Source organism: Symsagittifera roscoffensis, chromosome 7 (assembly GCF_963678635.1).
Source record: "Symsagittifera roscoffensis chromosome 7, txSymRosc1.1, whole genome shotgun sequence".
Taxonomy (NCBI): domain Eukaryota; kingdom Metazoa; phylum Xenacoelomorpha; order Acoela; family Convolutidae; genus Symsagittifera; species Symsagittifera roscoffensis.
Genome location: NC_087068.1, coordinates 20230852 through 20258183, shown reverse-complemented (window position 1 = coordinate 20258183; position 27332 = coordinate 20230852). Strand labels below are relative to the sequence as shown.

At 35.5% G+C, this 27332-nt stretch overlaps 2 protein-coding genes across 3 annotated transcripts in view; one reads left to right on the top strand and one right to left on the bottom strand.

The window, feature by feature from the left end:
* LOC134851834 (protein scribble homolog) overlaps positions 1 to 27332 on the bottom strand; it is a 363789-nt gene that overhangs the window by 168391 nt on the left and 168066 nt on the right. The gene's annotated exons all lie outside the window — the stretch shown is intronic.
* Positions 1222 to 17059, top strand: LOC134851942 (uncharacterized). The gene is made up of 14 exons (XM_063868217.1): positions 1222 to 1232; positions 2368 to 2553; positions 2972 to 3138; positions 3519 to 3749; positions 4686 to 5087; positions 5391 to 6170; positions 6259 to 6500; positions 9872 to 10063; positions 12082 to 12217; positions 12686 to 12853; positions 13456 to 13576; positions 14093 to 14258; positions 16474 to 16659; positions 16822 to 17059. The coding sequence occupies exons 1-14, from the start codon at positions 1222 to 1224 to the stop codon at positions 16924 to 16926; spliced, it is 3093 nt and encodes a 1030-aa protein (XP_063724287.1). The 3' UTR covers positions 16927 to 17059.

Here is a 27332-nt window from a genome sequence, read left to right as displayed (position 1 = left end):
CAAAAATTTACCCTGAAAGCGATTAATTTTGGCTTTGTTTAATCAGTCAAAAATTACTTCAAACCTACTCTTCCATCTACTGACAAAACTAAATCACTGCTAGCCTCTGATGTAGCCCAACAAAACTTAAGAATGGTATAGTTTTCTCAGATTTGTATAAATATAATTCTTTTCGTGTTGTCTAGAATTCACTTTGATGTTTTATTTTTGCTATTTCAAATATTTATCATTATCAGACTTTTTTCGTCATTACTTTCCTTTTTCACTTCTAATTGAAAAATTGATTATGAAAAAGAAGTCGTTTTAAGATCTCAAAAAATATATTTTATTAGACACGGTTTGACGATGATCAGCGTCATAGCATGTTTGGCTATTGGCATGACAAATTAAAAGAACGCATATGCTCAGTAAAATTTATTTACTCCAATCGTGTGCAGTTTGTCGAATCAAGGCGAAAAAGAGTTGTTGATCCCCAAGCAAACCAAGTGATTTATAAAACTAAACAAGACTGCTCGTATCAGGGCCAAGCCCTGAATGTTCCGACTGCCTTTTAAGGTTTTTGGAGCTGTAATAACATTAAAAAGTTAAATAAAACAAAATGAAATTTTTTTTTAATTTTGATGTTTTCATGAAAAGCATCCCCCCCTAACGCTATAAAAAGTACAAAAGTATAGATTTCGCTCCTTGTAACACATCAATTATGGCAAATCCGCTTCTTTCAACCAATTTGGACCGATTTCTAAGACGGATTAACTCTCCGCTTACGCGTTAATAGCGCGAAATATATCGCGCGTTATTTGTCCCAAATTGGCCAAAATGGAAATCTTTAAACCCCCGTAACTTAACGAAAATTGATCACACCTGAGCTCAGGACAACAATACCTTTCGAATGATAATAAAAAAATTCCGTCAAAAATGGCTAGTTAAAAAGTCGAAATTTGTCTGAAGAAAAAAAATCCCACCCCGAGCACAAATATTCCGTTACTTTCGTACCGAAAGTCGGAACAACAAAATTTAGGCTTATTTTTTTGACTGAATGAACATTGAATTAAAGCAGTAGCTCATGCTCCTATTATGAAAACGTACCTATCGCTACTCCCTCAAGTTGGTTTCTTCATAGGGAATATGCTTATAATAAAATTCAATTCAAGAAAGATGCTTATCCTTTAAATGGAAGAAACGCTTGTCATACAAGTTTTATAAGTGTAAATTTTGTCTTCAATGGCGTTCAGGTTCAATTTTTTACTCAAAATAACCAAAAGTGACTAAGAATCTTTTGTGTGAAGCCAGATCTTTTATATTTTCTTTAAAATTTTCTGAAACTTACAATAAACTTTAACCTGTCCAAAAGTGGGCCAAGAATTTTAACCACTGATTTTATCCATAGTAAATGTTTTGTAACCATTTACAAAAGTTTATGGTGTTCATATAGAACATCTTAACTTAGATGGCGAATCTCTTATTGAAGTTTATCTCTGAGATTATTGTCGCCTAAGCAGTGGATTTTGTTAATTGAGCAAAAAAACTGGCATAAAAAAAGCAAAAACCTTAAAAAAGCTTTTTTTTTGAAAATAAGATAGTCATACAATTTTCAGGCATGAGAAAAAGTTAATCTAAGAGGTGTCAGTTCAATTTTTGGACGTCTGTGATTATATGAAGTTAATTGACAACAAAAAATTTTCTATTATGGAAAATGTATGATGAGATTTATTATTCAAGCAGGGGAATGAAGAGTATTATAAAACTAATGTATCCGCCCATTTCTTCGAATCCAGTTAAAACTGAGGCTAACTGTGGAATCGAATTTAAAACTAATTCGTCATTACCAAGAGTCTAATTCTCCAAAAGCATCGTTTGAGCATTTTTGACTTATTATGGCTAAGTTTTGTTTTAAAAAGGGAAATCTGAGCTATGAGAAGACACGCAATTAAAAAGATTTTTTATCCATGGCTAAACTAAAAAATATTGAATGCTTATTAGATCCCTCATAGCTCAAAATTTTCAAACCTGGCAATCTCGACACTGGGACAATTTGTTTCAAAATTTTCCAATGCAGTTTTCTATTGTCGTTCGAAACAAGAGTGAAAGTGTTTTAATATGTTTTGTCATTCGACCCATTCCGATGATTATTTGTGGTACCTGATTTTGGAAAACTCACCCGAATACAACGTTTCTCCTTGTTTTCAATGGTTGGAACAATTATGGCACGTTGAAAAATTCAACTATTGAGTTAGTAGACCCCGAAAAACTCAGATTCTAATTAACAAGAAAAATTCATTTTGTAGGCATTTGAAAATTCTCAAAGATCGCCGACGTTGCCAACAACTTGATATGAAGAATGAATGATTATTCTTAAATCTGTTCCAGGTACTTGTGCGACGGTGCCTCGAATGAACTGAGCAAGGTGCGCGCCATCTACATCTGGGTCACAACGCAGGACTGCAATCAGGTAGACAACTCAGTCCAGGTTGACCTCAACTCCCCTCTGGGATATCTGGCTGCACTCAAGCAGGAGAAGGGCTCCTATGCTGGACTGTTCGGACGCATATGCACGTCAGTATTGAGTTCTTAATTTTTCTCTTAATGGGAGTTGGTGTCTTTAGGTGGAGTGGTTTTTTTAAGTTTTTTTTTGAAAAGTCTAGCAAGTTGTCTTAGTGAAAGTTGGAAAAAATTTGGTTTTTCGTGGTGTGATTTTTGATTTTTTTCTATTTAAAGTAACGTTAAGTTACTAAATGGAAAGCAGATTACGCTCTCCAATAACTAAATGGCGCAAAAAAACGTGATTGACTTTTTCTGTCCTTCTTTGTTTGTCATTGTTGTCAAAACAGAAACTCGCGCAAGTTATGATTGCACCCTCCGCAATCATAAGATTGCGCCCTCCGACTTGGGCAAAGCAAAGAAACCAGGGCTACACTAAGGAAGAAAAATCGCTATTATACAAATACTATGTCGAAATTTGCTTTATCTTTAGTGAGTCGGATGTGCCATGTGTGACTATCCGTGGATTTGCCAAAGGGGTTGGATACCAACCGGGCCAGAAGATGGACGCTGGCAATTTTGGGGCTTCCTGGAATGCAGTGCTCATTGATAAGTACTGGCGACTCATAGACGTGCATTGGGGTGCCAGGTTCATCACAGGTACTGGCTACTCAATTATATTCTCTATAATTGCAATCTCAACGCACTTTGCCTTTATATTGTATTGTCGCTAGTCAGAATATTTCTCTGTATTAGATATCATCTTTTCAGTTTTTCTTCTGTGAAAAACATTTTCATGAAAGCCTCGTTTGTCTTGAAAGCCTCCTGAGAAAACAGATTTTCGACTAGTATCAACATTTTATGCTTTGGCAACTTCGCTTTTTAGGGGAGGAGATATTTTTTCCAAGGACTGTAGCCGATTGGTTTCTGAATATTGGAAGTTCTGATCTTTGGGTGTTAAGTGGCTACCCTCTGATTCTGCTGCCATATGTATGTCTGGATGAATTTTGGCTCTAATCGGTAAATGCTTTTTTAAATAGGCGACGACAAGAAAGACGACTGGAAGCTGATTGACTCGGACACCTCAGCAGCAGTGGACAAAACCCAAACGATGACATACGACTCAGATGACTTCTACTTTCTCTCTGACCCGGACAAACTTATCTTCAGCCACTTCCCAGACGAACAGAGGTGGCAACTGCTGGACACGCCCAAACAGATCGCACAGTTCGAAAGACAGGCCTTCATAAAGAGACATTTCTTCAAATTAGGTTTTCAAGTTCTAAAAAATAACAAGGATAGGCGGTTGCTGTGCTCAAATACTAGAATTTTCCAACCACGCTTATTTTTATTTAAAAAATGAGCAAAAAAAACAAACAAAAATTGGTCACGATTTTTTCTTCGAATTTCCTTTTGTTTTAATTTAGCGAAAAGGGATCTCACAAGACGTAGACTGAACGATTATTCTGAAATTTTCCAGCTGAAAATCAGTCTGAAAAACCAAAAAATGTCAGACCAAAATTTCTCGACCCAGACTAACTTTTTGATTTTTTTTTGTAATACGAATCACAGCTAATACGCTTTATTAATATGATACCACAATGGGCCCCGTACAATCTTTCATTGAATTGGCTGGATAACGAGACATCCTACAGGCCATAGTTCCTTTCCTTTTGTTTTTGAAGTAGCGTCTTTTTGGCGCACTTCTCAAAACCAAAGAACTCTGTAGACTTAAACGCCTTCAAAAACGACTGATTGAACGACTCGTCATATATAAATTTTAAACCTGGAAATTATTGCTGCCTCAGTTTCATTTAGATGCATTTAGGCAGCTAACAACCGTTGCTGTACTTAAAAACGATGATATATGATAATTTTTATATTTTTGAACTAATAATGCTACCCGGAGTTAGCTTCAGCCAGTTGGCCTTTTGTGTTAGTTTTCAAGGGTTGTCAATGGCGCGACACAGAGTCTATTATCCAGATAGCCTAAAAAAATGGTTCCCGGGGAGTGGAATTGTAGCGTGACCAGTTATTTACGAAAAAAAAGAACTGTACTCTTGCTCTTCTGTTTTTTTTTCATTGACTTGAGTGGAATAGTTTGAGTAAATCATAGATCTAATGTCAGTTTGTTTTTCGGCTATGCGAGAATACGCACAGGATAATTGAAATAATTGATATTTTTTTAACCCGTGTTTTGTTTTCAGGTCTCAGCATCAAGTCGCACCCCGACGCCATCATCGAGTGTCCCGAGGGAGAATCGGACATCCAGTTTGCCCTGCCCATGCACACTTGGGTCACATTTGCATACAAACTGTTCGCCATCAGTTCCTCAACCGTCGAGAAAAACATCGTCTCATCTGCTAGCAAACTGGGCCAGTTTGTTATTCAGCAAAGCATGAACAAAATTATCTCTTTTAATCTCTCATTCCCCATGACGGGCAACTTTTTAATCGAGCTCTACGCGACTGCTGAATCGCTTGAAAAAGATGCGAATAAGAGGGCGAGTTACATGAATCATGTTTGCTCGTATATTATTAATTGCACGAAGGCAAAGCCGGATTGCGAGGCGTTGCCGAAGACAGCATCGCTGAAGGGATTTGGGCCAGGTAGATTTTGAGTTTTGTTTTTATATATATCTTCCGATATTTTCAATTTTTGTCTTATTTTACTGCGGGTTGATTTTTTTCATATTCACAATATTCAAATTCAAAATGTTTTTGATGTTAATGATTTGTAATTAACATCAGTTTTTATAATTGTTTGTTAAGTTTTTGTATTTTTTTCATAATTCATCATTTTTTTGAATTGTATCAAAGTTTTCTCCATTTTATTCAAAATATTGGTTTCTTGGAACAGTAAAATTTAACTTTCATCGATCATATTTGACATCCCTCAGCTACGGTTTTCAGGAATTGACGCAATTAGGAAATCCCTCGTGCCTCTGAGCCACCAGAGTGGGGTCATAATCACCGCAACAGGTCAAGTTGAGGTCAGATTCAAAATGGAAAACGGACTGGTAGACTTCGCTCATTTCTTACACAGCAACAAATACGACGACGAGAAGTTGGAAAACTATTGCGTTCACCGATTTGTAGACGACGAAGTCATTTTCTCTGTCAATTTGCCCTCTAATGGTGACTTCACCCTGGATATTTTTGGAGAACTAGAAAACAAAGAGGACAATAAATCTCTTCCTCACATTTGCAGTTACCTAATTAGGTGCAACAAGCCAGGAATAACCAACCCGCCTTTTGCAGCGACCCTGGATAGCATGTTTGGAGTCAGAGGCGAAAAAAAGTACATGGACAAAAATAAAATTAAGTTCAACCCTCAAGATCCATTTATTGTCACCGATTCGGGCGAAGTAGTAATTGAAGTTGAATCGGATCCCTCTATAACTTTCCAAGGAGCGCTTCAGTACCGAACTCCGGAGGACCAGTCGGAACCTATGAACGATCACGTGTTCTTCGAAAGAACGGGAGACGTCGGCAAACTCCAACTTACATTGCCGAAAGCGGGTTTCTACCGACTCGGTGTTTTCACGCGCAAGAAAAGCAAGCCAGACGCGGATCCGGTTGAAGTTTTCAACTACTTGATTAACTGCACATCAGTGCATGCAGATTTAATTCAGTATCCGGTGCCTTTTGCAAATTGGACCGAAGATTGCGTGCTGTATGAGCCAAAACAAGGTTTGTATTTTCTCACATTGTATTTTCGCGCAATTTCAATTAAATTTACAAGTTTTGATTGAATCTTTGAACTTTGAACTTGCTCAAGGTCTCTTGCCGTACGACGAAGAGATCAACTTTTCTGTTTCTATCCCGGGAGCGGAGTCTGTTTTTGTCGTGCGACCTGGCGAAGCGAATGAAGAATACGAGAAAGTGTGTCCCCTAACAAGGTCTGCTGATGATGATGATACTTGGGATGGGAGCATCAAAACAGGAGTGAGTACTGGAGATCTGCAGCTGGCTGTGATTTACAAGAATGGAGATCATCCCCAGGGTCTGCTCAAATTCGAGGTACACTTTTTGAATATGAATTCCCATTAGCAGCCGCCCCATTACTAAAGACTTCTGTACCAACGTGAGTGTTAAACCTAGATCTGAAACACCATAGTCTGACGTCACTGATTGACCCACGGTAACCAAGTTTTTAATCCGAGTTAAATCGAGAATTAAATTAAAAGTTGTAGTGCCAGGACTACTATCAAATTCAAAAATTCTATGTTTTATAATTTTGATAATATAGTTTCTTCACAGCAGCTGAAGTTGTGTTATAGTACAATACAACGTTTTTCAATGCAAATAAAATTCAAAAATTTTAGAGAAACCGAGCGTGATGTCATTTTAATTTTTTTTATGCTATGATTTCGGTTCCAAACAAATTATCTGCGTCGAGAAAAACTTGTTGCTTCTCAGACTAATTGCAGAGGGTGATTGGAGGAGAAGCTCAACTGAATTAAATTTAATAACTTGATTTCAAAAAACAACCAGGATAGCCGGTTGCTGTGCAAGTAGCACAGAATGATCCGACCATATTCACAAAAACTACAATAAAATATTTTCGTTTCTTTTTCTTTCAATTTGAAGACGTTGCTTGTACGCGGTCTGATGAGAAAACTCTACAAACGCTTCCAAAAAATTGAATAACAAACATGAGAATAAAAAAGAGAAGATTAAAAAAGAGTTTTTCAGAAACGTTTTTTTTTTCACAAAAATTTTAAAGTTTTTCGAAAATTTTCTTGCCTACAGGTAGCGCTAAATTAAGCTAAATTTTTGCCTACGAATCGCTTTATAGTTTTCGTTTTAGTAAAATCATGTTTTTATAGCCTGACAGTTCCAGTTAACGAACATTTATTGATCGTCTTACTCGCTCGGAATTAGACTGAAACCCAAAAGTTTCAAACCGGTTTTTATCGACAAAGGGATTTTTTTTGAAATTTGTTTAACGTTGCTCAAATTACATCTGAACGAGTTTTAATATGATATGTCACTCGATACATTCCAATTGTTATTTGTGAACCTGATTTTGCGTTACAATTTAAAACACATCCGAATCCAAAGTTCTTCCTCATTTTCATTGATCGGAAGTATAATTTTGATGTTTTCATGAAAAGCATCCCCCCCCCTAACGCTATAAAAAGTACAAAAGTATAGATTTCGCTCCTTGTAACACATCAATTATGGCAAATCCGCTTCTTTCAACCAATTTGGACCGATTTCTAAGACGGATTAACTCTCCGCTTACGCGTTAATAGCGCGAAATATATCGCGCGTTATTTGTCCCAAATTGGCCAAAATGGCAATCTTTAAACCCCCATAACTTAACGAAAATTGATCACACCTGAGCTCAGGACAACAATACCTTTCGAATGATAATAAAAAAATTCCGTCAAAAATGGCTAGTTAAAAAGTCGAAATTTGTCTGAAGAAAAAAAATCCCACCCCGAGCACAAATATTCCGTTACTTTCGTACCGAAAGTCGGAACAACAAAATTTAGGCTTATTTTTTTGACTGAATGAACATTGAATTAAAGCAGTAGCTCATGCTCCTATTATGAAAACGTACCTATCGCTACTCCCTCAAGTTGGTTTCTTCATAGGGAAAATGCTTATAATAAAATTCAATTCAAGAAAGATGCTTATCCTTTAAATGGAAGAAACTCTTGTCATACAAGTTTTATAAGTGTAAATTTTGTCTTCAATGGCGTTCAGGCTCAATTTTTTACACAAAATAACCAAAAGTGACTAAGAATCTTTTGTGTGAAGCCAGATCTTTTATATTTTCTTTAAAATTTTCTGAAACTTACGATAAACTTTAACCTGTCCAAAAGTGGGCCACGAATTTTAACCACTGATTTTATCCATAGTAAATGTTTTGTAACCATTTACAAAAGTTTATGGTGTTCAAATAGAACATCTTAACTTAGATGGCGAATCTCTTATTGAAGTTTATCTCTGAGATTATTGTCGCCTAAGCAGTGGATTTTGTTAATTGAGCAAAAAAAACTGGCATAAAAAAAGCAAAAAACCTTAAAAAAGCCTTTTTTTGAAAATAAATTAGTCATACAATTTTCAGGCATGAGAAAAAGTTAATCTAAGAGGTGTCAGTTCAATTTTTGGACGTCTGTGATTATATGAAGTTAATTGACAACAAAAAGTTTTTTATTATGGAAAATGTATGATGAGAATTATTATTCAAGCAGGGGAATGAAGAGTATTATAAAACTAATGTATCCGCCCATTTCTTCGAATCCAGTTAAAACTGAGGCTAACTGTGGAATCGAATTTAAAACTAATTCATCATTACCAATACAGTGCTGATTTAAATTAACCGGACAAAACGAGTTAAACTTGAAATTTAAAACGCATTTTTCTCAAATTGGGTTGAGTTTAGGTGAACCCTTATGAAGTCAAAACTTGCTTAGAATTTTAGCAGAATTAATATGGTGTAATTTGTTTTGCGAAATTCGGGTTCGAAATTTTACCCCAAAAATGGGTCATTTTGGCTTTTTCTAGTTAATAGAAAATTACGCCAAAAGTACACAGTCAATCACAGACATAATTATATCAAAGTGAGCCCCTTACGTAGCCCAACAAACTTTAATGAGGCTATAATCTCCAAAATGTTGTATAAGTTAATTTATTTTTGTTTGATAGACAAAAAAGGTCATTTTTACTATATAAAATACCAACTTTTTATTTAAAAACAATTTTTAAACAATTTTCAATTTTTTTTGGAGAAAATACCCTTCATAAAGTTTGTTGGGCTGCGTAAGGGGCTCACTTTTATATAATTATGTCTATGATTGACTGTGTACTTTTGGCGTAATTTTCTATTAACTAGGAAAAGCCAAAATGACCCATTTTTGGGGTAAAATTTCGGACCCGAATTTCCCAAAACAAATTACACCATATTAATTCTGCTAAAATTCTAAGCAAGTTTTGACTTCATAAGGGTTCACCTAAACTCAACCCAATTTGAGAAAAATGCGTTTTAAATTTCAAATCGCGTTTTGTCCGGTTAATTTAAATCAGCACTGTAGTCTAATTCTCCAAAAGCATCGTTTGAGCATTTTTGACTTATTATGGCTAAGTTTTGTTTTAAAAAGGGAAATCAGAGCTATGAGAAGACACGCAATTAACAAGATTTCTTATCCATGGCTAAACTAAAAAATATTGAATGGTTATTGGATCCCAATAACCGTTCAATATTTTTTTAGTTTAGCCATGGATAAGAAATCTTTATGGATAAGAAATCTTTTTAATTGCATGTCTTCTCATAGCTCTGATTTCCCTTTTTTAAAACGAAACTTAGCCATAATGAGTTACAATAAGTTACAAGTGTCTGTGTCTTAAGGCGGCGTGTTTGACGAAGGTTTATCAATTAGGTGCTGAGCAAGGAAGGAACAATTCGCCTGCTTCAAAACCCGTCCAGCCAATCAGTAGAGGACATGTCGGAGAACAGGTCGGACGAGTATGAGAAGCAGTTGAAGGACAAAGAGGTGGAGTTGATCAGAAGGAGGGATGAGAGGGAGGAGCGACTGAAACAGGAGTTGCAAGAAATCAACCAGGCTCAAAAGGTGAGTTTTGTAGCTGTATTCGAGAGTATAATGGGTCAAGCAAGGAGGTTGCGTTCCTCAAAAAAGAATACCAGGATAAACAAAAATTGTTCAATTTGTTCAATCAGATAAACAAGGCAGAAAAGATACGTGTTAGTAAATATCTATAGCTTGATTAGGTTTCTTGTAGCGGTTAAGAGCAATACTCGGAAGAACCACTGATGGTTTTTCTAGTGTTCGCCGGTCAAAAACCCTGCGTGCGTCGCTGGATCAATAGTTGCATCATGAATTGATTTAAAAAATTAAATACTATTTAATTGATATAACAAAAAAAATAACTGGCTTCATGGGTCGCTTCTTGTTTCAAAAAAACTGTTCTATAAAAATTATTTTCACCATTTAAAGCCGCGCATGATTTTATTTGAAATGTATAAATAAATAGACTTTAACGTGCGCCAAAAAAAAATTTATTTCCTTAGTTACAGTAATATATTTTTTTGGCTAACGTCCGAATACACGTCCAACCAAATCAATTTTTTTGTTAAAACCGTTCAATTTTTGTTTGCTTCACAATTTTACTTGGAAATTGCTGATGACTTGAAAGATTTTTGCGTTATGAAGCTCTTATGTTGCTTCCTTTTTGAAGATAAGCCAAAGAAAAAGGTAAAGTATTATTCTAACTACCCAATCATTCTTAGTTATAAGATCGTTTTCTCAAGCATCTCAAGCAACAATAGCTTTTTTAATACTGATCAATGAAATGAAGGAATCACGTCTCAATTGCCCTTAATCATAGAACATATAGCTCATATATAGCATTTATATATATAGCTCAGAATATAAATGATTTTTAGATAATATTGGATAGCGGTAGATCTTAGCAATACAGATGGGTTTAGATGGCAAAAACTTTCTAATTTGAGTCTTTTTGCATTAAACTATGTATTTGGTTGACTAAAAAAGTTCGATAGAAAATTCTTGATTTTTTTTTCTAAATTGACCCTACCCGTACCAAAATTTTTAGATCCACCGCTCTTTGTAAATTCTTGGCTTACTTATTTTGTGGGAGGAAATATGATTATCGAATCCTTAGAAAAACCATTTTCTATATAAATATTTTGGAAATTTTTGAAGTCAATCATAATTATTTTGGAAACTATCGCAATTTTTGCGACGAATAAAAATCTATGCTATAGTTTCTTTTGTTAATTGTTTCAACGACTAAAAATAATGACCAAAAAATAGAAACCAAAATATGAAGTTTGCAGTGGCGAGCCCTGAAATTTTTCTAGAAGGGGGGCGGTTTTTCAAAAAAAAAATTGAAAGTTTTGTTGACCTTTTTTTTCGGTCGACCAATTTGATTTTCCGAGCTATCTAAGTTCGCGTTAAGACCTCATTTTGCAAATTTTTGAAAAACAGACTAAAAATGACGTTTTGAGCACTTTTTAAAAAAATGACCAAAGAGTTTTTTTAAAGTTTGCCAGCTATAAATGAATTGGTATAACTATACCAAAAAGGGGACCCTGTGGAAAAATTTGGCCACCAAAACTGAAAAAAAAAGTGTCGAACCCCCCCCCCCCCTCCTCGGCACGCTATTTAACTTTTATAAAGATAATATATATGTTTTTAAATTTGTTTTACCGTTCCGTTATTGTGTTTATTATTTTATTTTTTAACAAGAGTCGATGAACGGAGTTCAGATTCTTATATTATAGATCGCAATGATTTTTTTTTCAGGAAAAATCTTAAAATTTGTTCAGGCTTATGTTTATTTTTCGCGGCTTGACTCTGATTTCTTTTTAAGTTCAGTTCGAATTTGTTTAACTTTATCATAAAAAAAACCAGCCATAAAATGTTCTACAAATTCAAAGAGCTGTAAGGGCATCTATTTTTTTCTTTGAAAATCGAATTTTGGGATTTTTTCAAAAACAAGTCTTTTTTTGTTTACTTGCGTTCATTGGCTCTCTTCCAAATGCCTGTTGGCTACGTTTTGTTTTTATTGTTGTTTGGTTTTTCTTTATTTAACTTTTATTTCTTAGTGTGCTGCTGAGGCTGAGGCGAGGGCGGAGGCGCAACTGCTGGAGCTGGTGGAACAGAGCAACAGGATGAGTGCGGATGAGAGAGCCAGACAAAAGGCGGAGACTGACCTCCGACTGGCCAGAGAAAAGGCCGATGGTAAGTCATGAATCAAAGAACCAAGTTGACATCCTCCAGTCCGAGTCGGTTTTGAGAAGAAATTACTAATTTTTTGTGCATTGCTATTTTTGAGTGAATCAAATTCAAGTAAAATTTTTGCAAGGTTCAGTTGAGCTCACAAAAAGTATAGGTAAAAATACAGAACATGTTCAAGTCAACTTTCTCCAGTTCTCTCGACACTAAAATTTTTTTTTTCAAAAAAGAAGCAGACATTTTTAAACAAAAGTATCGATTTTTTCGTGAGAAAAACTCATTTTTTCTACCGTTCAAGTTATTTCAAAATATCCCATTTTCCCCACCGTATTCTTTTTTCAAATCTAAGTAGTAGTTTGTTCAATTTATGGAGTAGAAAATTTGCTGAGGCTAAAAAGTTGAAAAGTTTATTGAAATGTTCTTACATTGAAGAAGAACAGCATGTTTATTAACTTGTTTCTGATTGATTCGCAGAGAAGAAGAGGGACCGAATCCGGACTCAGCTGAGGGCTGCGATCAAGCAGAGGAACAAGGGGGAGTTGGTGAAAGCACTGAGGCTGTTTGAGGAGAACGAGATCCCGGACATAGATGGGGACTACTTGGAGGGACAGGAACTACTGCAGTACTTCCAGCTCAGATCAGGTATGCTCAGAACCATTCTCCTTACGCAGTATTTTTTTTGCGAAGAGACAATGGTTTAGGAGGTTTTTTTTCACGCAAAATCAGCTGCCTCAAAATACTTCCAGGATTGCGAGTCTTAATAAATTCAAAAATTGCCTCGGCGTCGCAAAGAACTGCACCGAGTTATTCCGTTTTAAACCAGCTTTCAGCAAGGCGGATAAAATGTAATAAATTATCACTTCTGAGTTGTTTTTAACCGGGTTTAAAAACCGTACTTAGGCTCCAGCTATCTAAATGGGAGCTTAATTTCAATTCTTATTCAGGCAAGAAAACGGCAGAAAAATTTAGAGCAAAAAGAAATTTTTCAATTTTTGATTTTTTTTTGCATTAATAACATTGGTTGGATTATTCTGTGCTAGTTGCTACTCTGTTTTTTAAGAAATTGCTTTGAAGTTCTCAAATTATGGAGAACGATTTCATTCAAAGCATCTGAAAAAATTTTGTTTGAAGTCTTTTATGAGTTCATTATCACTCTTTAAAAAAGTTTGCTAATTTGGTAGGACATACATCATCCTTTCTTTGTTCACATCAAGTGAATTGTTTCTCTGTTGTTCTGTTTTCAGATCTTCTGAAGGCAATTGAGGTGAGGACTGTGCCGAAATTGCAGAAGGCACTGGAGGCGGTGAAGCGGTCTAGCAGAGACATGCAGTACAAGTTGGAGTTGGAAACCGCAAGGGCCGAGAGGTCAGAACTTATCACTATATTGCAACAATTATGATTATCTACTCTATGACTCTATGTAAGAATTGTATCTAACCGCATCAGTTATAAAATATCAATTTCAATTCTTATTTTTTTGGGCCTTCCCGGCAGGTAAGGTCAGTAAATGTTTTTACCCTTTTAAACATTAAACTTTTGTCGTTAGGACACTGCAAAGTTGTTATACTTAAGTTTCGCGTGATCATTATTTACTTCAGAGTTACAAAAGATACTCAATTTTGGATCAGAATGATATAATTCATGTTTGCAAAATGACAAACAAACCACCAAAACTGTTCTTAATAAAAGTTTAATTTGAAATAAAAGTATGGTTCAAAAACTCTGAAGAGAAAAAAGGAAAACAATTTAATTCTTACTAGTTCGGTATATGCAACCGTAAGTCTTCGTTGATCTGATACTTTTTTAAGACTTTTGTCAAGAGGTTTGGTATGTAACTCTGCATACATATCTGAACCCTACATTTATTATTGACTCGTTCAGGATCTTGGAGTCGTTGCGCCACATAGAGAAGCTGCGACATGCGATCATGAAACTGGACCAGAAGACAATAGCTGAGATCAAAGGCTACTCCAACCCACCCCAAGAAGTCCACCAGATATTCAAGGCAACCCTACTCTTATTGGGCACGCCCCTCAAGGCCACTGAGGTTAGAGTTGGCGTATTTTATTGAATTGATGATGGCCTTTTGACAAACATAGCATACTCTGCAGTATTTGTCAATTTAGTCACGGTCGTCTTCATTACACCTCTTTTGGCATTCTATATTTGAGAAACAAAACTGCTGGTGTTGGAACCAAGACTTTTTACATCAATGAAGTAGTTTTTGATTTAAAAAATTGATGAAATAAAAAAAAGATTGAAAAGTGATGCTTAATGATGTTAAGTACAACGTTATACATTTACCGTCTAGTACTGTAAACATGAGACCAAACTAAATCGGCCTCTATTGAAATCTTTAAGCCGGATATAACTACTTTCCTCGGTTAATAGCAAAAAATAAATGCCGCAGTAGTCATCACAAATTGACCAAATTGGCAATCTCCAAGTCTCTATAATTTTGTTTTGCAGAAAAATTTTACAGGTAAAATATCTTTTTAAATTAGAGCTCAAGATTTTGATATTTTTCAAATAATTTCCAAAGTCTGCGAAAGTTGTAACAAAAGTGTAAAGTATATTAAAAAGAACGGGACATCTCCTATCAGAGAAAAAATCTCACGTCTATTCTTTTGAATCGCTTCTATTTTTTTTGAACTGATAATATAATAATTACCTGGAAAATCAAGTTTTGCAACTAATTAGAGTTCGTATTTGAACAATTGTCGTCAAGCAAGCAGGTGTTATTGGAATAAACATGAACTTGCTTCCCTTCAATTAATTTCGAACGCCAATTAAAATGATGTGAATTTCATACACATAAAAACTGGAGGCAAAGCAAACATAATAAAAAAACTAGTATTTTTAAACCGCGCTAACTTATCATTGGTGCAAGTGATAAAAATTGATTTTAATTTCAACACTGGGTATCAAAATTTTCAGAGTGCTAGAAAATATGAATGAATTTGTCAGAAACATTTATTTTGAAGGTTCGACTTGGGTTTGGTCTAAAAATGGAAGTCATCGAGCATGAATTTCTCTCATTTTATTCATAATACGGAATATTATGTATCAAAATACTGATAAACAAGTTCGTCTTGACGAAATTTCCGACTTCAGCTCAGTTGTCTCAAACATATGGCGGAAAAAATTTGATAAAGCTATAAATTTCGAATTTTGCTTGTTATTCCGCTCATTATCAAATACTAAGTTTTTAAATTAAAATGAGCTTTTTAAGGAATTGCTGGGTTTAATCAGGAGCTAAAAAAACTTGGGGTCTTTTTACTTATTCCGCCCAAAAATCAATATTTCAACATCTTGAACTGTAACTACTTTGCTTCAATCTGATTGGCGAGAATTATCCAGCAAATTTCAGCACCATATCAAAATGTTTTCTTCACAATTATAAGTCGACTCGTAACTAAGCCGATTTAGACAAAACTATAGAATGCTTAGTCAACTATTCAAGTTTGTTTCGCATTAAGGTGCAAAATTTTATGCAGACTAGTAAAAAAAACGGAAAAACGACACACCAGAAAACAAAAAAAGTTCCAGGAAAAATTGACTACATTTATATCTGCTCAAAATTCGGTCTTGTTTGAAATCGGCTAATGTGATTGCAATTGCATTAAGCAAACCAATCACAGCGAACAGTGTACTTGTTTTTTTGCTTTCATACATTGAGAAACACCAAATCATTAAATAAAGAAATTTGGGCGGAATAAGTAAAAAGACTCAAAACTTGCCCGATTGCATTTTAGGATAATGTTGATTGCGGAATATTACGCAGCTCTTAAATATTTCAACTAGCTTCACATTTCAAACATCGTAAAAAAATTTTTAAGTGCGCGCATAAATAAGTCCAAGTGCACAAATGAAAGCAAGCTTTTCAAATTTTTAAGGACCGTTCGGACTGCCCCACAAGATCAATGGAAAAACAATTATAATTTTTTAAAGTCCAATAGCTTGCCTCAGGTCAATTTGGATTGTTTTTTTTGTGCCGGATTACATCTTCTCTTGTGTTTTATTCCAGTGCCTTTTTAAGTTAATTTTCTTAAACGTGCCTTTTTAATGGGTCAAGCACGGCTGAGCTCGTTCTTTTCCGTCGAACACGGTCGAAACATATCGTGCTTGGGTCAAGCACGGTCGAGCACAGATTTTTCGGTCGAACATGGTCGAAACATACCGTTTTTCGGTCGAGGCGGTCAAAAGATACAGTGAGCACCTCAACCCGGGCCTCAATCGCCACTTTTCCTGTTCTTTTCTAGAAATGGATTGACTGCCTAGTCCACATTGGCAAACTAGGTCGGGACTCTGTAAAAAGAAGAATCAACACCTTCAACATTGCCTCGGTGTCCAAAGAGACGGCGGAGAAAGCCAACAGCATCCTCAAAGAGTACTCCACAAACCAAGTCAGAAATATATCTTCGGGCGCTGCTGCTTTCTACGTATGGGTAAGAAGTGCTTTAACTCATTTTTTGATATATTTTAAGCTATCCTTGTTTACTTAATGATGCATGCATATGTTAAGTTAATGATGTATTTCGTCCACACTTTAAGCAACTGATTAGTTGTTTGAGAGTTTTCCTTAAAAAAAATTATTGTTTCTTTTTCAGTCCATAGGCGTGATCAAGGAGATCTACGACAAGGAGCGTGAAGAGATTGAGGCACAGCAAATGGGTGACCAAATACTCGATGACGAAAATGATGACTCATTTTGATTTGGCTCTTTTGTCAAAATCCGAATCATTCAATTAACTAAGTGTTTTTAAGAGTGTAAACGTAGGATTACTCAATTTTGTTTTTTATATAATGTTTATTCTTCAATTAAATAAAACTGAGTTCTCAAAAGAATTTTTCACGTTCGAGGAAGAGGCATGCCAGTTTTGGAAGTGATGAAACAGCAAAACAATATGATCTTAACAAACCGGCCAAAAATATGCATGAGCCTGAACTATCTGAACTATTAATTCCAGTTTCATGGTGTGTAACCCACAAAAACATATACATAAAAAAATTGTTCCTTGATATACAGAAAAAAATGTTCCTGGACAGTTAAAAATTTAGAGCCAAGGAACTTGACATTTATTCGAGTGAGTGCTATAGTGCCAACCTCTGGCAGTGCAAACATCCGAAATAAACAACACATCTGCACGACATCTTAATAATTTATGTGAAGCTTGGAGCGTTTTTTTCTGGAGTCCACTTACCTTGTGTCTGTTTTCTGGATTTGATCAATAAATTTTTTCAGGTTTCTTATTTATTTACTTCACGTGTTTCGCGCAAAAATTGATTGGATTTGTTTCGTTCGACTCCCGGAAATATAATTTTTGTTTTTCACTCAAAATGAGCATAGGTTAGATAAAAAGGCTTACAACTGCGAGTTTTTTTGTGCCTTTCTTTGTACGAGAGCTACCCTCAGTTTTAGACTTTTTGGTCTAACTTTTAGTAGAAATACTTGTTTAGCTCTCGTGTGAAAGAATGGGTTGTGAATGGTGAAGATATTTTACCAATTCCTTCGCCACCAACTTGATGGATTTTGTTCGTCAACCATTCATATAAACAGACCATTTCTATATCAGGGCGAAGCTCTGAGTGTTGCAACTGCCCCGTAATTGACATTGAGTAGTTGTTGACAAAAATACTAAAAAATCCTAAATTTTGGACAAAAACCAAACATCAAAAATGAATATTTGAATATCACAAAATTCTTGCGAGCGATTAGCTTGCCTTAATTCAATTTGGATAGTTTTTGTGAAGCAAGATAACTCGCCACAAATTAATTAATCCTGCTACGCTTTCAGCATCATTAATAAAGTCATTGGTGCACAAATAAATTAGTCCAGGAAGCATGGACAAACTTGTAACTTTCTAACCAGCAGAACTTCACTTAAAATAATCGAAAGTGAAATATATTTTTCAAAATTTGAGCTAGTCGATATTTTTAGGAGTCGATATTTAGTCGGGTGTAATTTTTCTGTTAAAACTGTTATTTTGATTGTCGAATTTTGACTGAATAAAACAAAACCCACCACAAGCATAAATCTTTGGCAGTTTCTTAGCCAGGATGACGAGTTGAGCTTTAAATTGGACAACTAGCATTGCATCTAGTCTTTTAATTAACATATCACTGTGTACATAAATTTAATTTTACAAAAAATTGCAGGCGGACAAAATCAGAAAAAGTGTCCCACAATATTATTTCCCCGCCCGCAAAATTAAGGTTGCCCTTGTTTGAACTAAGCTTACTGCTTTGATCCTAAAATTTTTTTTATTTTGTTCCAAAAAAATTCGACAAAAACAAAAAAAAACATAATATTAATCCGAACACGCACAAATTAACAATCTCTTTTTTTACTCTGTTTTTTTCTTAGTCATCAAGTATGTTTCTAGCTATAAGCGAATATAACAGCAAAACAACATTTTCAGTTGCTGACTTTCCGTTTTTTAAACCATTTTCGACCTCCCTAATTAAACGAAAGAATTCTTAAAAGCTTAAGGCATCTCTTGCAAGCAGCAGAATTCAATTACATAGCAATAAATCAGCCCTTTGATTTAACTGTCAAACTTTTCTTCTAAACGTCAGCTATTACCTTTTTTTTTCAAAGCTTCACTATCGTTAGACTAGCAAAAACTAATGTGTTGATTAGAAAACGACCACCAACTCTAAAGCCTTAAAATTGTTTCACACTCTGCTCTCTAAGTTTTCGTAACTTCAATTTTAGGGCCTTAATTGGAAATAATCAGGAATCAAATTCTTTGGAGAATATATTGTCGTGTTATTTTCCTCATCTAATTGAGAAATGGAAACAAACTGCAAAAGCATTATATAAGACGCTGGCATCCAGTTTTTGACTCATTCTTGAAGTAATTAAGAAAAATTGCAACACGACTCGTACCAGTTTTTATCAAATTAATTCATTGCGGCAGCCTTGAAAAATAAGACTGGAGGCTGGATGTGGTCGGAATCAGGTTCAAGAATAATTGGCCTAAGAAATCGAAGCTGCTCATAAGATTAGATTATGTTTTCTTTACAAATCTTGCGGAGAATGATTTTCATAAAACTTCAAACTTTTTTGAAGCTTTATTGTTTTTCCAAAGTTTCATCAATTAATTTAATTTAAACAACTACAAAGAAATTAAAATGCAGTCGGAACATTCAAAGCTGTGTCCTGATGCGAGCAGTTTTGTTAATCTAATCTTATGAGCAGCTTCGATATCTTAGGCCAATTATTCTTGAACCTGATTCCGACCACATCCAGCCTCCAGCCTTATTTTTCAAGGCTGCCGCAATGAATTAATTTGATGAAAACTGGTACGAGTCGTGTTGCAATTTTTCTTAATTACTTCAAGAATATATTGTCGTGTTATTTTCCTCATCTAATTGAGAAATGGAAACAAACTGCAAAAGCATTATATAAGACGCTGGTATCCAGTTTTTGACTCATTCTTGAAGTAATTAAGAAAAATTGCAACACGACTCGTACCAGTTTTTATCAAATTAATTCATTGCGGCAGCCTTGAAAAATACGGCTGGAGGCTGGATGTGGTCGGAATCAGGTTCAAGAATAATTGGCCTAAGAAATCGAAGCTGCTCATAAGATTAGATTAACAAAACTGCTCGCATCAGGACACAGCTTTGAATGTTCCGACTGCATTTTATTTTCTTTGGAGTTGTTTGAATTAAAATAATTGATGAAAATTTTAAAAACAATAAAGCTTCAAAAAAGTTTGAAGTTTTATGAAAATCATTCTCCGCAAGATTTGTAAAGAAAACAGTGATATAAGTTTCGACGCACAGACCATTCGCCTAGAAACATTACACCCAATTTGAAATTCGTACAACTCGGCCAAGTTGAAATTCATACAATTCAGCCAAAAGTATACAGACATTTCAGCCAGAGAGAACTCAGCCAATATTTCAAAATGCTAGATTGGGAAGAAAAAAGTCGAAACTGGAGTTAGTGCTCGGTTAAAGGTCACTTCGCGGTGATAACCGGCCCTTAATTTTGTATAGAGTTCTACCCTCTGTTGGCAAGCTCGCGACACATTGACGCGACTGTGGCGGTCACTATTATTGGCTGAATTGTCTCTGACTGAGTTGGCCGAATAGCTTTGGCTCAATTGTCTGAACTTCATAACGGCTGAATTGTCTTGTGTCAAATTGTCTGGGTGCGATATTTTGCATATAGCAAATCATAAAATAGATCATAAAACATGCCTCATTCCAATTTGGAACGACTTTTAGAACGAATTATTTCTCTGTTTACGCGTTGTTAACACTTGTAGGTGAAAAACCGTTTGAGTTTTGAGCTAAGGACAACAATGCTTTTTGAATAATAAAAAACTTCCATCAAAAGTTGCCTGTCCAAATTTTTCGAGAGAAATCGAAACTACCCGATCACATATTCTGTCATTATTCCGACTTTTGAAGAAAATGCGGAATATTTCTGCTTGGCATAGTTTTTTTTTCAGTCAAATTTTGAATTTTCAACTAAGCATTTTTGACAAAATCTTTATACCATCTGAGAGATATTGCTGTCTTGAGCTAAAACTCAAAAAAATATACCGCCTGAGATTGTTATTCGCACAATTACAGGCGTTGAAAAATTGCTAGTTGGTCAAGTTTGGGATATTTAGCAAGTGATGAAATGCTTGCTTAAAACACGAGCGTAGGCTGCAAAGTTTTGCAATTCAAAATGAATTGAGACTAGCAATTTGATTCTTTTACAATTAAAAGAGACGCTAAACGCAATCTTTTATGTCACCTAGGAAATAGGGGGATAAAATGAAGAAAATGAATATTTGACAAAATGAGAAATTTTTTTTTTTAATTTTCTTCATTTTATCCCCCTTTTTCCTAGGTGACATAAAAGATTGCGTTTAACCAAAAACTTTTTAATTGGCCCTACAAAGCAGTCGAAATGATCAGTGCCTCGCTCCGACATACAAGCGAGGAGACTTGTTTTCTTCCAAAATAGTCAAAACACTAGACATGGCGCTAAAATTTTCCATAGAACTGCTTACGGATAATTGATAGAAGCTGGAAGTACAAAAAAGCTATCGAATCTTTCCACTTGGTTTACTGCTACAAGGCTAGAAAGTTCATCCACACTTTGCAGTGGCCTCCAAAGTCACAGTTTTTATTCCCACTAGAGAATGTGTGGAAACTACTTGGGGGCGTTGTAGATGTAAGCCGAAAGTTTACGATTTACATGGGAGCATACATGGCAGCATATATGGGAATATATACAAACTAGATCGCTCGAATAGCAGGGCAAAATTCTGAATATTCTGAATGCCCCTTCATCCATATCGAAAATAGTTTTTGGGAAACAAAAAATTTGAAAACTATATGTTTAGGACAATATCAAAGATCAAGTGTGAAAAATTGAATTAAACGAAATTAATGTTTTTTTTTAGCTAGCCGCAATTCAATTTGGAGCAAATTTGTTGTTCGGGATATTTCGCCACGCATAAAAAGTTCGCCTTGCATTTCAAGCATTATCAATAAAATCTTCAAAGCCAGCATACATTAGAGCATAGCGCTGGCAAATTGGAAATTTTAAAACTGCCAGAATTAGCAAAAATCATTTAGATGTGAAAGCAATATCTTTTTTTAAAATTGAAGTTGAAGTTTTTTTTTCGATTGCCAAACATTGACGGAATAAAAAATTTTTCCCAAGCAAAAGCATTCAGCTTTCTTCAAAAGTTGGAACAATAAAATCCTGAATATGTATATAAACTCAATAGGCTCGGTTTACGAGGGCTTTGAGATGTGTTTACTCGTCTCGGTAAGTTTGCTTCCTAGCCAAGAACAATGTCTGAACACCAGATATCTTCTCAACAATCTGGCTAAAAACCGTTTTTCTTTCCGGATCAACAGGCAATCTAGCCCCACTGATAAAATGTTCCTTTGTTACGGTTAATTCTACTTAGTTACAAATAAGATATGTTTAAAAAGTGAATTAATCTCTAAGTTAAAACATTAAAAAAGTGAGCGGTCATTCTCTCCGTCGGAGAGAATGAAGATAGCAAGGTCAAATCAAGATTAACCAGTTAAGATACTTTAAAGTAATTAGTGAAATAAAACAAATGGTAAGAATCACAACATTCCCCTTAGTGGGAAAAAATTTACGTTACTAAGCGCCATAATACCTAACATGATATCAATCCCTTTTTCTCCCTCTCGAGAAGTCCGACAAAATGAAATTTTAAATACTGCACAGTATAACAAATGTCATTTTGATGCTCCAAAGGAATGACTAAATTATAGAGGATAATAAATTTCCTAAATCCGGCGGATTGTAATCCGTAGTTACAGCTAAGTAAGCACTAATTGCGCTTTAGACAAAATACTAGTACAGATTATAAATGACTAAATGTGAGTTTTAAAATTTGATTGAGTTTAGCTGTCCCCTTCCATAAATTTTTCCAGCTCGGCGTTGAAAATTTCACTATCTAAGTCCATGTAATTTTCAAAACAGTTCACGGCATCTCTCAGAGAATCGTCAGTAGAGGCGATGGAGAATCGATCAGGAGATTGGGTGTAAGCTAGGTCCGGTGTACTGTCTTCCGGTAGTGTGTTGCAAATGTTGGTCTGATTATCCAAGGGATTCTCTCTGAAAATTTGTGTGGGGGAGCTCGAGCTGTCATCCTCGTCCAGAGATATAGGATTAATAGCGGAGCCTGGTTGGTTTTCTAGCTCATCTATAATATCTATGAAATATCGCTTACCATAGAATTTAGGGGGGCCAACATTTCGGCGTGAACGTCTTAAAATAAGTTCGTTACCGGTGGTATTAGTTTCCTTAGGATGTCTATCCTCGCTGGTTCCAATTTCGTCTGAGGAGTCCTCTATTTCGAAAACTGGGAAATCGACCGGTTTTTCTCCCACCAATGGTTTTGTCCAATCCGAAGGAATGTTTGGCGGCTCCGTTGTCGTAGCCGTAGAAGGTTCGTCAGGTGGATGTGAGGTAGTTCGAAGTGCTGGTTTTATACTAATTGGGCATTCCGCTGTGTCCGAGGGTTGAGATTGTTCGTCTAAAATCTCAGGTTTTATATTAGTTTGATATGTTTTAGGATCTAATGATGAGGTAGGTTCTTTTTTAAAATTGTCGTTATCTGAAATGAAGCGTTTTCTTATCATTTCTCTACATGGGAAACCTCCCGCAATCCATTCCCAATCGCTAATTTCCGACGTATCCGACGGAATAAACATTGATTCGTCACCTGCTAGGTATCCAGTATTCGACGTCGAGGCTTTATTTTGGTTCTTCTTCGATTTGTTGGATTTTGAAGGCTGGTTCATTCCTCTAGATCTTGTGGTGACCGGGGTGAGCGACACTGTTTGTCTTCCTGACTTAGTGTCTGGTTTCCGCGTCTGATGTGTCTTCGATTTGTATGACTTTCTTGGACCTACTTGTAAATCACCGTTAGAGAAAAAAGGAAAGGAGATATTTCCTTTGAATGAACGAATTGTAGAAGATTTAGATTTTGGAATGGCGATGTCCGATTTTCTAATAATTTTTCCGTCGGATAATTCAACCGTGGATTTTTTTGAGTTTATTATTTTCTGACCTAGTTGTTTATAGAAGGGATTTCCGTTTATACTTCTGTTAGTTTTACGTAGTAATTTACCTTTAAACGGACTGTTTAAGGACACTCGGGCTGATTGAGGTTTTGAAGTAGTGGGAAGGTCTGAATCATAGCCTTTCTCCAATGGTGACTGGTTCTTTTTCTGTATGAGGGAGTCTTTGTATCCGTCCTCTACCCGATCGTCAGCGTTCCAGTCGAGGGCCCTTTCTCTGCTTAAGATCGACTTCCCTTTGTCTAAAAATCCACCGGATAAATTATTAGATGCCAATTGCTTCCAGATCGTGTTCGGTTTTCTATTAAAGTGTATTTCGAACGGTGAGCATTTAATTTTAGATTGGAAGGAAGATCGTAGATTCCAAATGATTTTCGAAATGGCGGTTTGTAATGTGGGTTTTTGTTGATCCAGTGACATTGCTAATAATTTGATTTTTACAGTATGAACAAGTTTTTCTACAAGACCGTTAGAACGATGGTCCCTAACTGTACAGAATATTAGTTTGATATTAAGAGAATTGCAAAATAATTTAAAATCCTGACTAGTAAAGCAGGATGCGTGGTCGACCCGAATAGATTTTGGAATCCCATGGAGATAAAAATAATCTTGAAGAAATTCGATTACTGTGTTTGATGACGTTGAAGATGTAATTTTTGCTGAAGGGAATTTTGAAAAACGGCCTATACACAATAAGATGTATTTATTGTTTCCCCAGTTGTTATCTAGTGGGCCGGCAAAATCGAGATTTCTTTCCTCATTAGGTTCAAATAAGGTGGGAAGTTCACTAATTTGTGAAGTTGGAATGATGCTTTTTATGTTCTTACCGGTTTGCGTGCATTGTGTGCAATTAATCCCGTGGAAGTAAATTTGTCGATATATGTGTGGCCACCAAATGTATTGTGCCAAGTATTTCATACCAAATTGGCCATGGTAAGATTCATGTAATGTTTTTAAAACGGCGTTTCTAAGTGTAAACGGAATAACTAATTTTCCATCCATATATAATAGTCCGTCGGATTCATGAAGTTCTTTCGAAAATTGGTGTAGATAACGGGAATTTGCATTGATGTTATCTACTTTTTTCTGTAGAGCTTTAACAATTGGGTTTAATAATTCATCATCTTCCGTTAATAAAGCGACCAATTTTGCATTGAATAATGTATTTAAATCCAAAGGTCTTTCGGGTAACTTGAGATTTTCTCGGAATTTAGTTACTAACTTCTTGTGTTCTGATGAAATTTGAAAATCGATAGAGACCTGTATCTCGGAAGTGGAAGGATTTACTACAATTTGGTTATTTGACATATTTACACTATTTATAAGTTTGAGATCCAAAGGATTACTAATTAAGCTACTGTTAAGGATTAAAAAACAGATAAAGGCTGAATTTGATAGGATAATTTTAGTAAAATCAGTGTTTGAGAAATCCGAAGGAATACATTTAGAATTACAAAGTTCTGTTCTATAATGTTTTTGATTGCAGATTGAAATGGAAGAGCTGACGAAATTCAATGCTGTGATTATTACGTGATTTCGTAATTTCATGTAATGGGAATTTTCCGAAATCGAATTGATTGAATTACGTAATGGATTTTCATTATCCGAAGGATTGAGTGCACTATATATTTTTTTGGTAGTAGCAACTACAAATTCTTCGTCGTAGTGTGATGAGGGAATTGCTTTACCCGAAGGAGTTCTTGAAATTAAGTCTGTAAAACCCATATCTTTTCCCGCTAAGTGTTTGATAGTAAAATTGAATGGTAGGAGACGATCTACCCATCTTGTCAATCGGCTATGGTATGTTTTGTTTCCGTGATTTGGTGACAAAGCGGAAAGGAGAGCTTTGTGGTCGGTGATAATTTCAAATTCGGAGCCATAGAGATAATTTTTGTAATGTTCAACCGCCCATACAACTCCTAATAACTCTAATTCGTTTGTTGAATATTTCGATTCGTGCGGATTTAAAAATCTTGAAGCAAATGACACTGTTTTCCAAACTTTCTCGTGAAGTTGTTCAAGGGATGCACCTAATCCATTATGTGAAGCATCTGTTTTTACTCTCGTGGGCTTTTTTACGTCGAAATGAGTGTTTTCGGTAAGATTTACTATTTCAGATTTAATCTTGACAAAAACTTTTGAGTGATCTTCATTCCAAAGGAAAATTGACTTCTTGTTTAAAAGAGGTCTAAGCGGGCTTCCGAGGGATGCTAGATTTGGTACAAATTTAATGTACTGATTAGTTGACCCGAAGAATGATCTTAATTCTTTTAGATTTTTGGGGTTGGAATATCTTTGATTGCCTTGGTTTTATCGAATAATGGGGCGATTCCTGATTTCGATATTTTAAAACCGAGCCATTTAATTTCTTTTTGGAAGAATTTGCACTTCGACCATTTAACTGCGAAATTGTAAGTGTCTAACGTTGATAAAATTTTGTAAACGATTTTCTTGTGATCGTTAAAACTTCCTTTGGAAGCGACTAATATATCGTCGAGGTAGCAATTTGTAAAAGGAATGTTTCCCAAAGTTGAGTCCATGACTCTCTGAAACTCGTTTGGCATATCGCCGAGTCCGTAAAAACCCGTTAAAAATTGATAAGTGCCTGTTATATCTCCGCCGACTAGACTAAAGTTGCATTGGCTGCTAGTAAAATTGTCCAGTGCGAGTTGACTATATGCGTTCTTTAGGTCTCGGTTTGTAAACCATACTTCTCCGGCGGAATTGTCCGAAATTTGAGCCGCCACGTTATCAACTAATTCGTGTATATTAGGCATCTGATATTTGTTCTTGTATATTTGTTTGTTGATGAATTTTGAATCAAGGGCTAACTTTATCGATTTGTCTTTTTTACAAGTAATAACTATCGGACTAATAAATCTGTCCTCGTCACAGTTTTCTAATTTTTTGATGTGTCCTTCGGATTTAAGCCTGTATAATTCTGTTTTACTGAGTCTAGTAAGTGTAAAGGGACCCTCCTGCCTTTTAGTTGAATTGGCTTTAATGGTTCATGAAAATGTGTTATTTTTGTTTGATTCTTTATCTTTCCAATCCAAAGGAATAGTTGTTTGAAGGTTTTTCCAATCATTTCTATTTCATTATCTATGTCAAGTGAAGTAACGGAATTGATAAACTTACAAGTTCTCTTGTTGGTGAGTGTTGCGTATTGTTTTTGTGAAACTTCGATTCCGACTTTTGGTAAATTGTCGTTTCCCAAGATGTTTCTTTCATGGCCTTGAGTTAGAAAGAAGTGGCATTCCTTGTGGGACCATCCATTTGAGAAAATTGGGACAATTACTTTTCCAGTGATATTTATTGCATTGTTCGTAAATCCACAATAGAGTTCCTTGGTTGCTTTATCCACTGGATATATTTTCACGTAGGGGTCTCGTAGTCTCAACTCGTGTAACACATTCTGTTTAAGGAAGCTTACAGGGCTTGCTGAATCCACCTGTATGTTCAGAATTACTTGGTTTTCCTTTCCTAAGCCGATATTTAGTAGTTTCTTCATCTCCTTTCCTTGATCATCGTAGATAG

Coding starts and splice junctions, on each gene's coding strand:
- LOC134851942 (XM_063868217.1), top strand. Junction 6,501..9,871: donor AGGGTCTGCTCAAATTCGAG/GTACACTTTTTG, acceptor TTTATCAATTAG/GTGCTGAGCAAGGAAGGAAC. Junction 12,218..12,685: donor GGCCAGAGAAAAGGCCGATG/GTAAGTCATGAA, acceptor ATTGATTCGCAG/AGAAGAAGAGGGACCGAATC.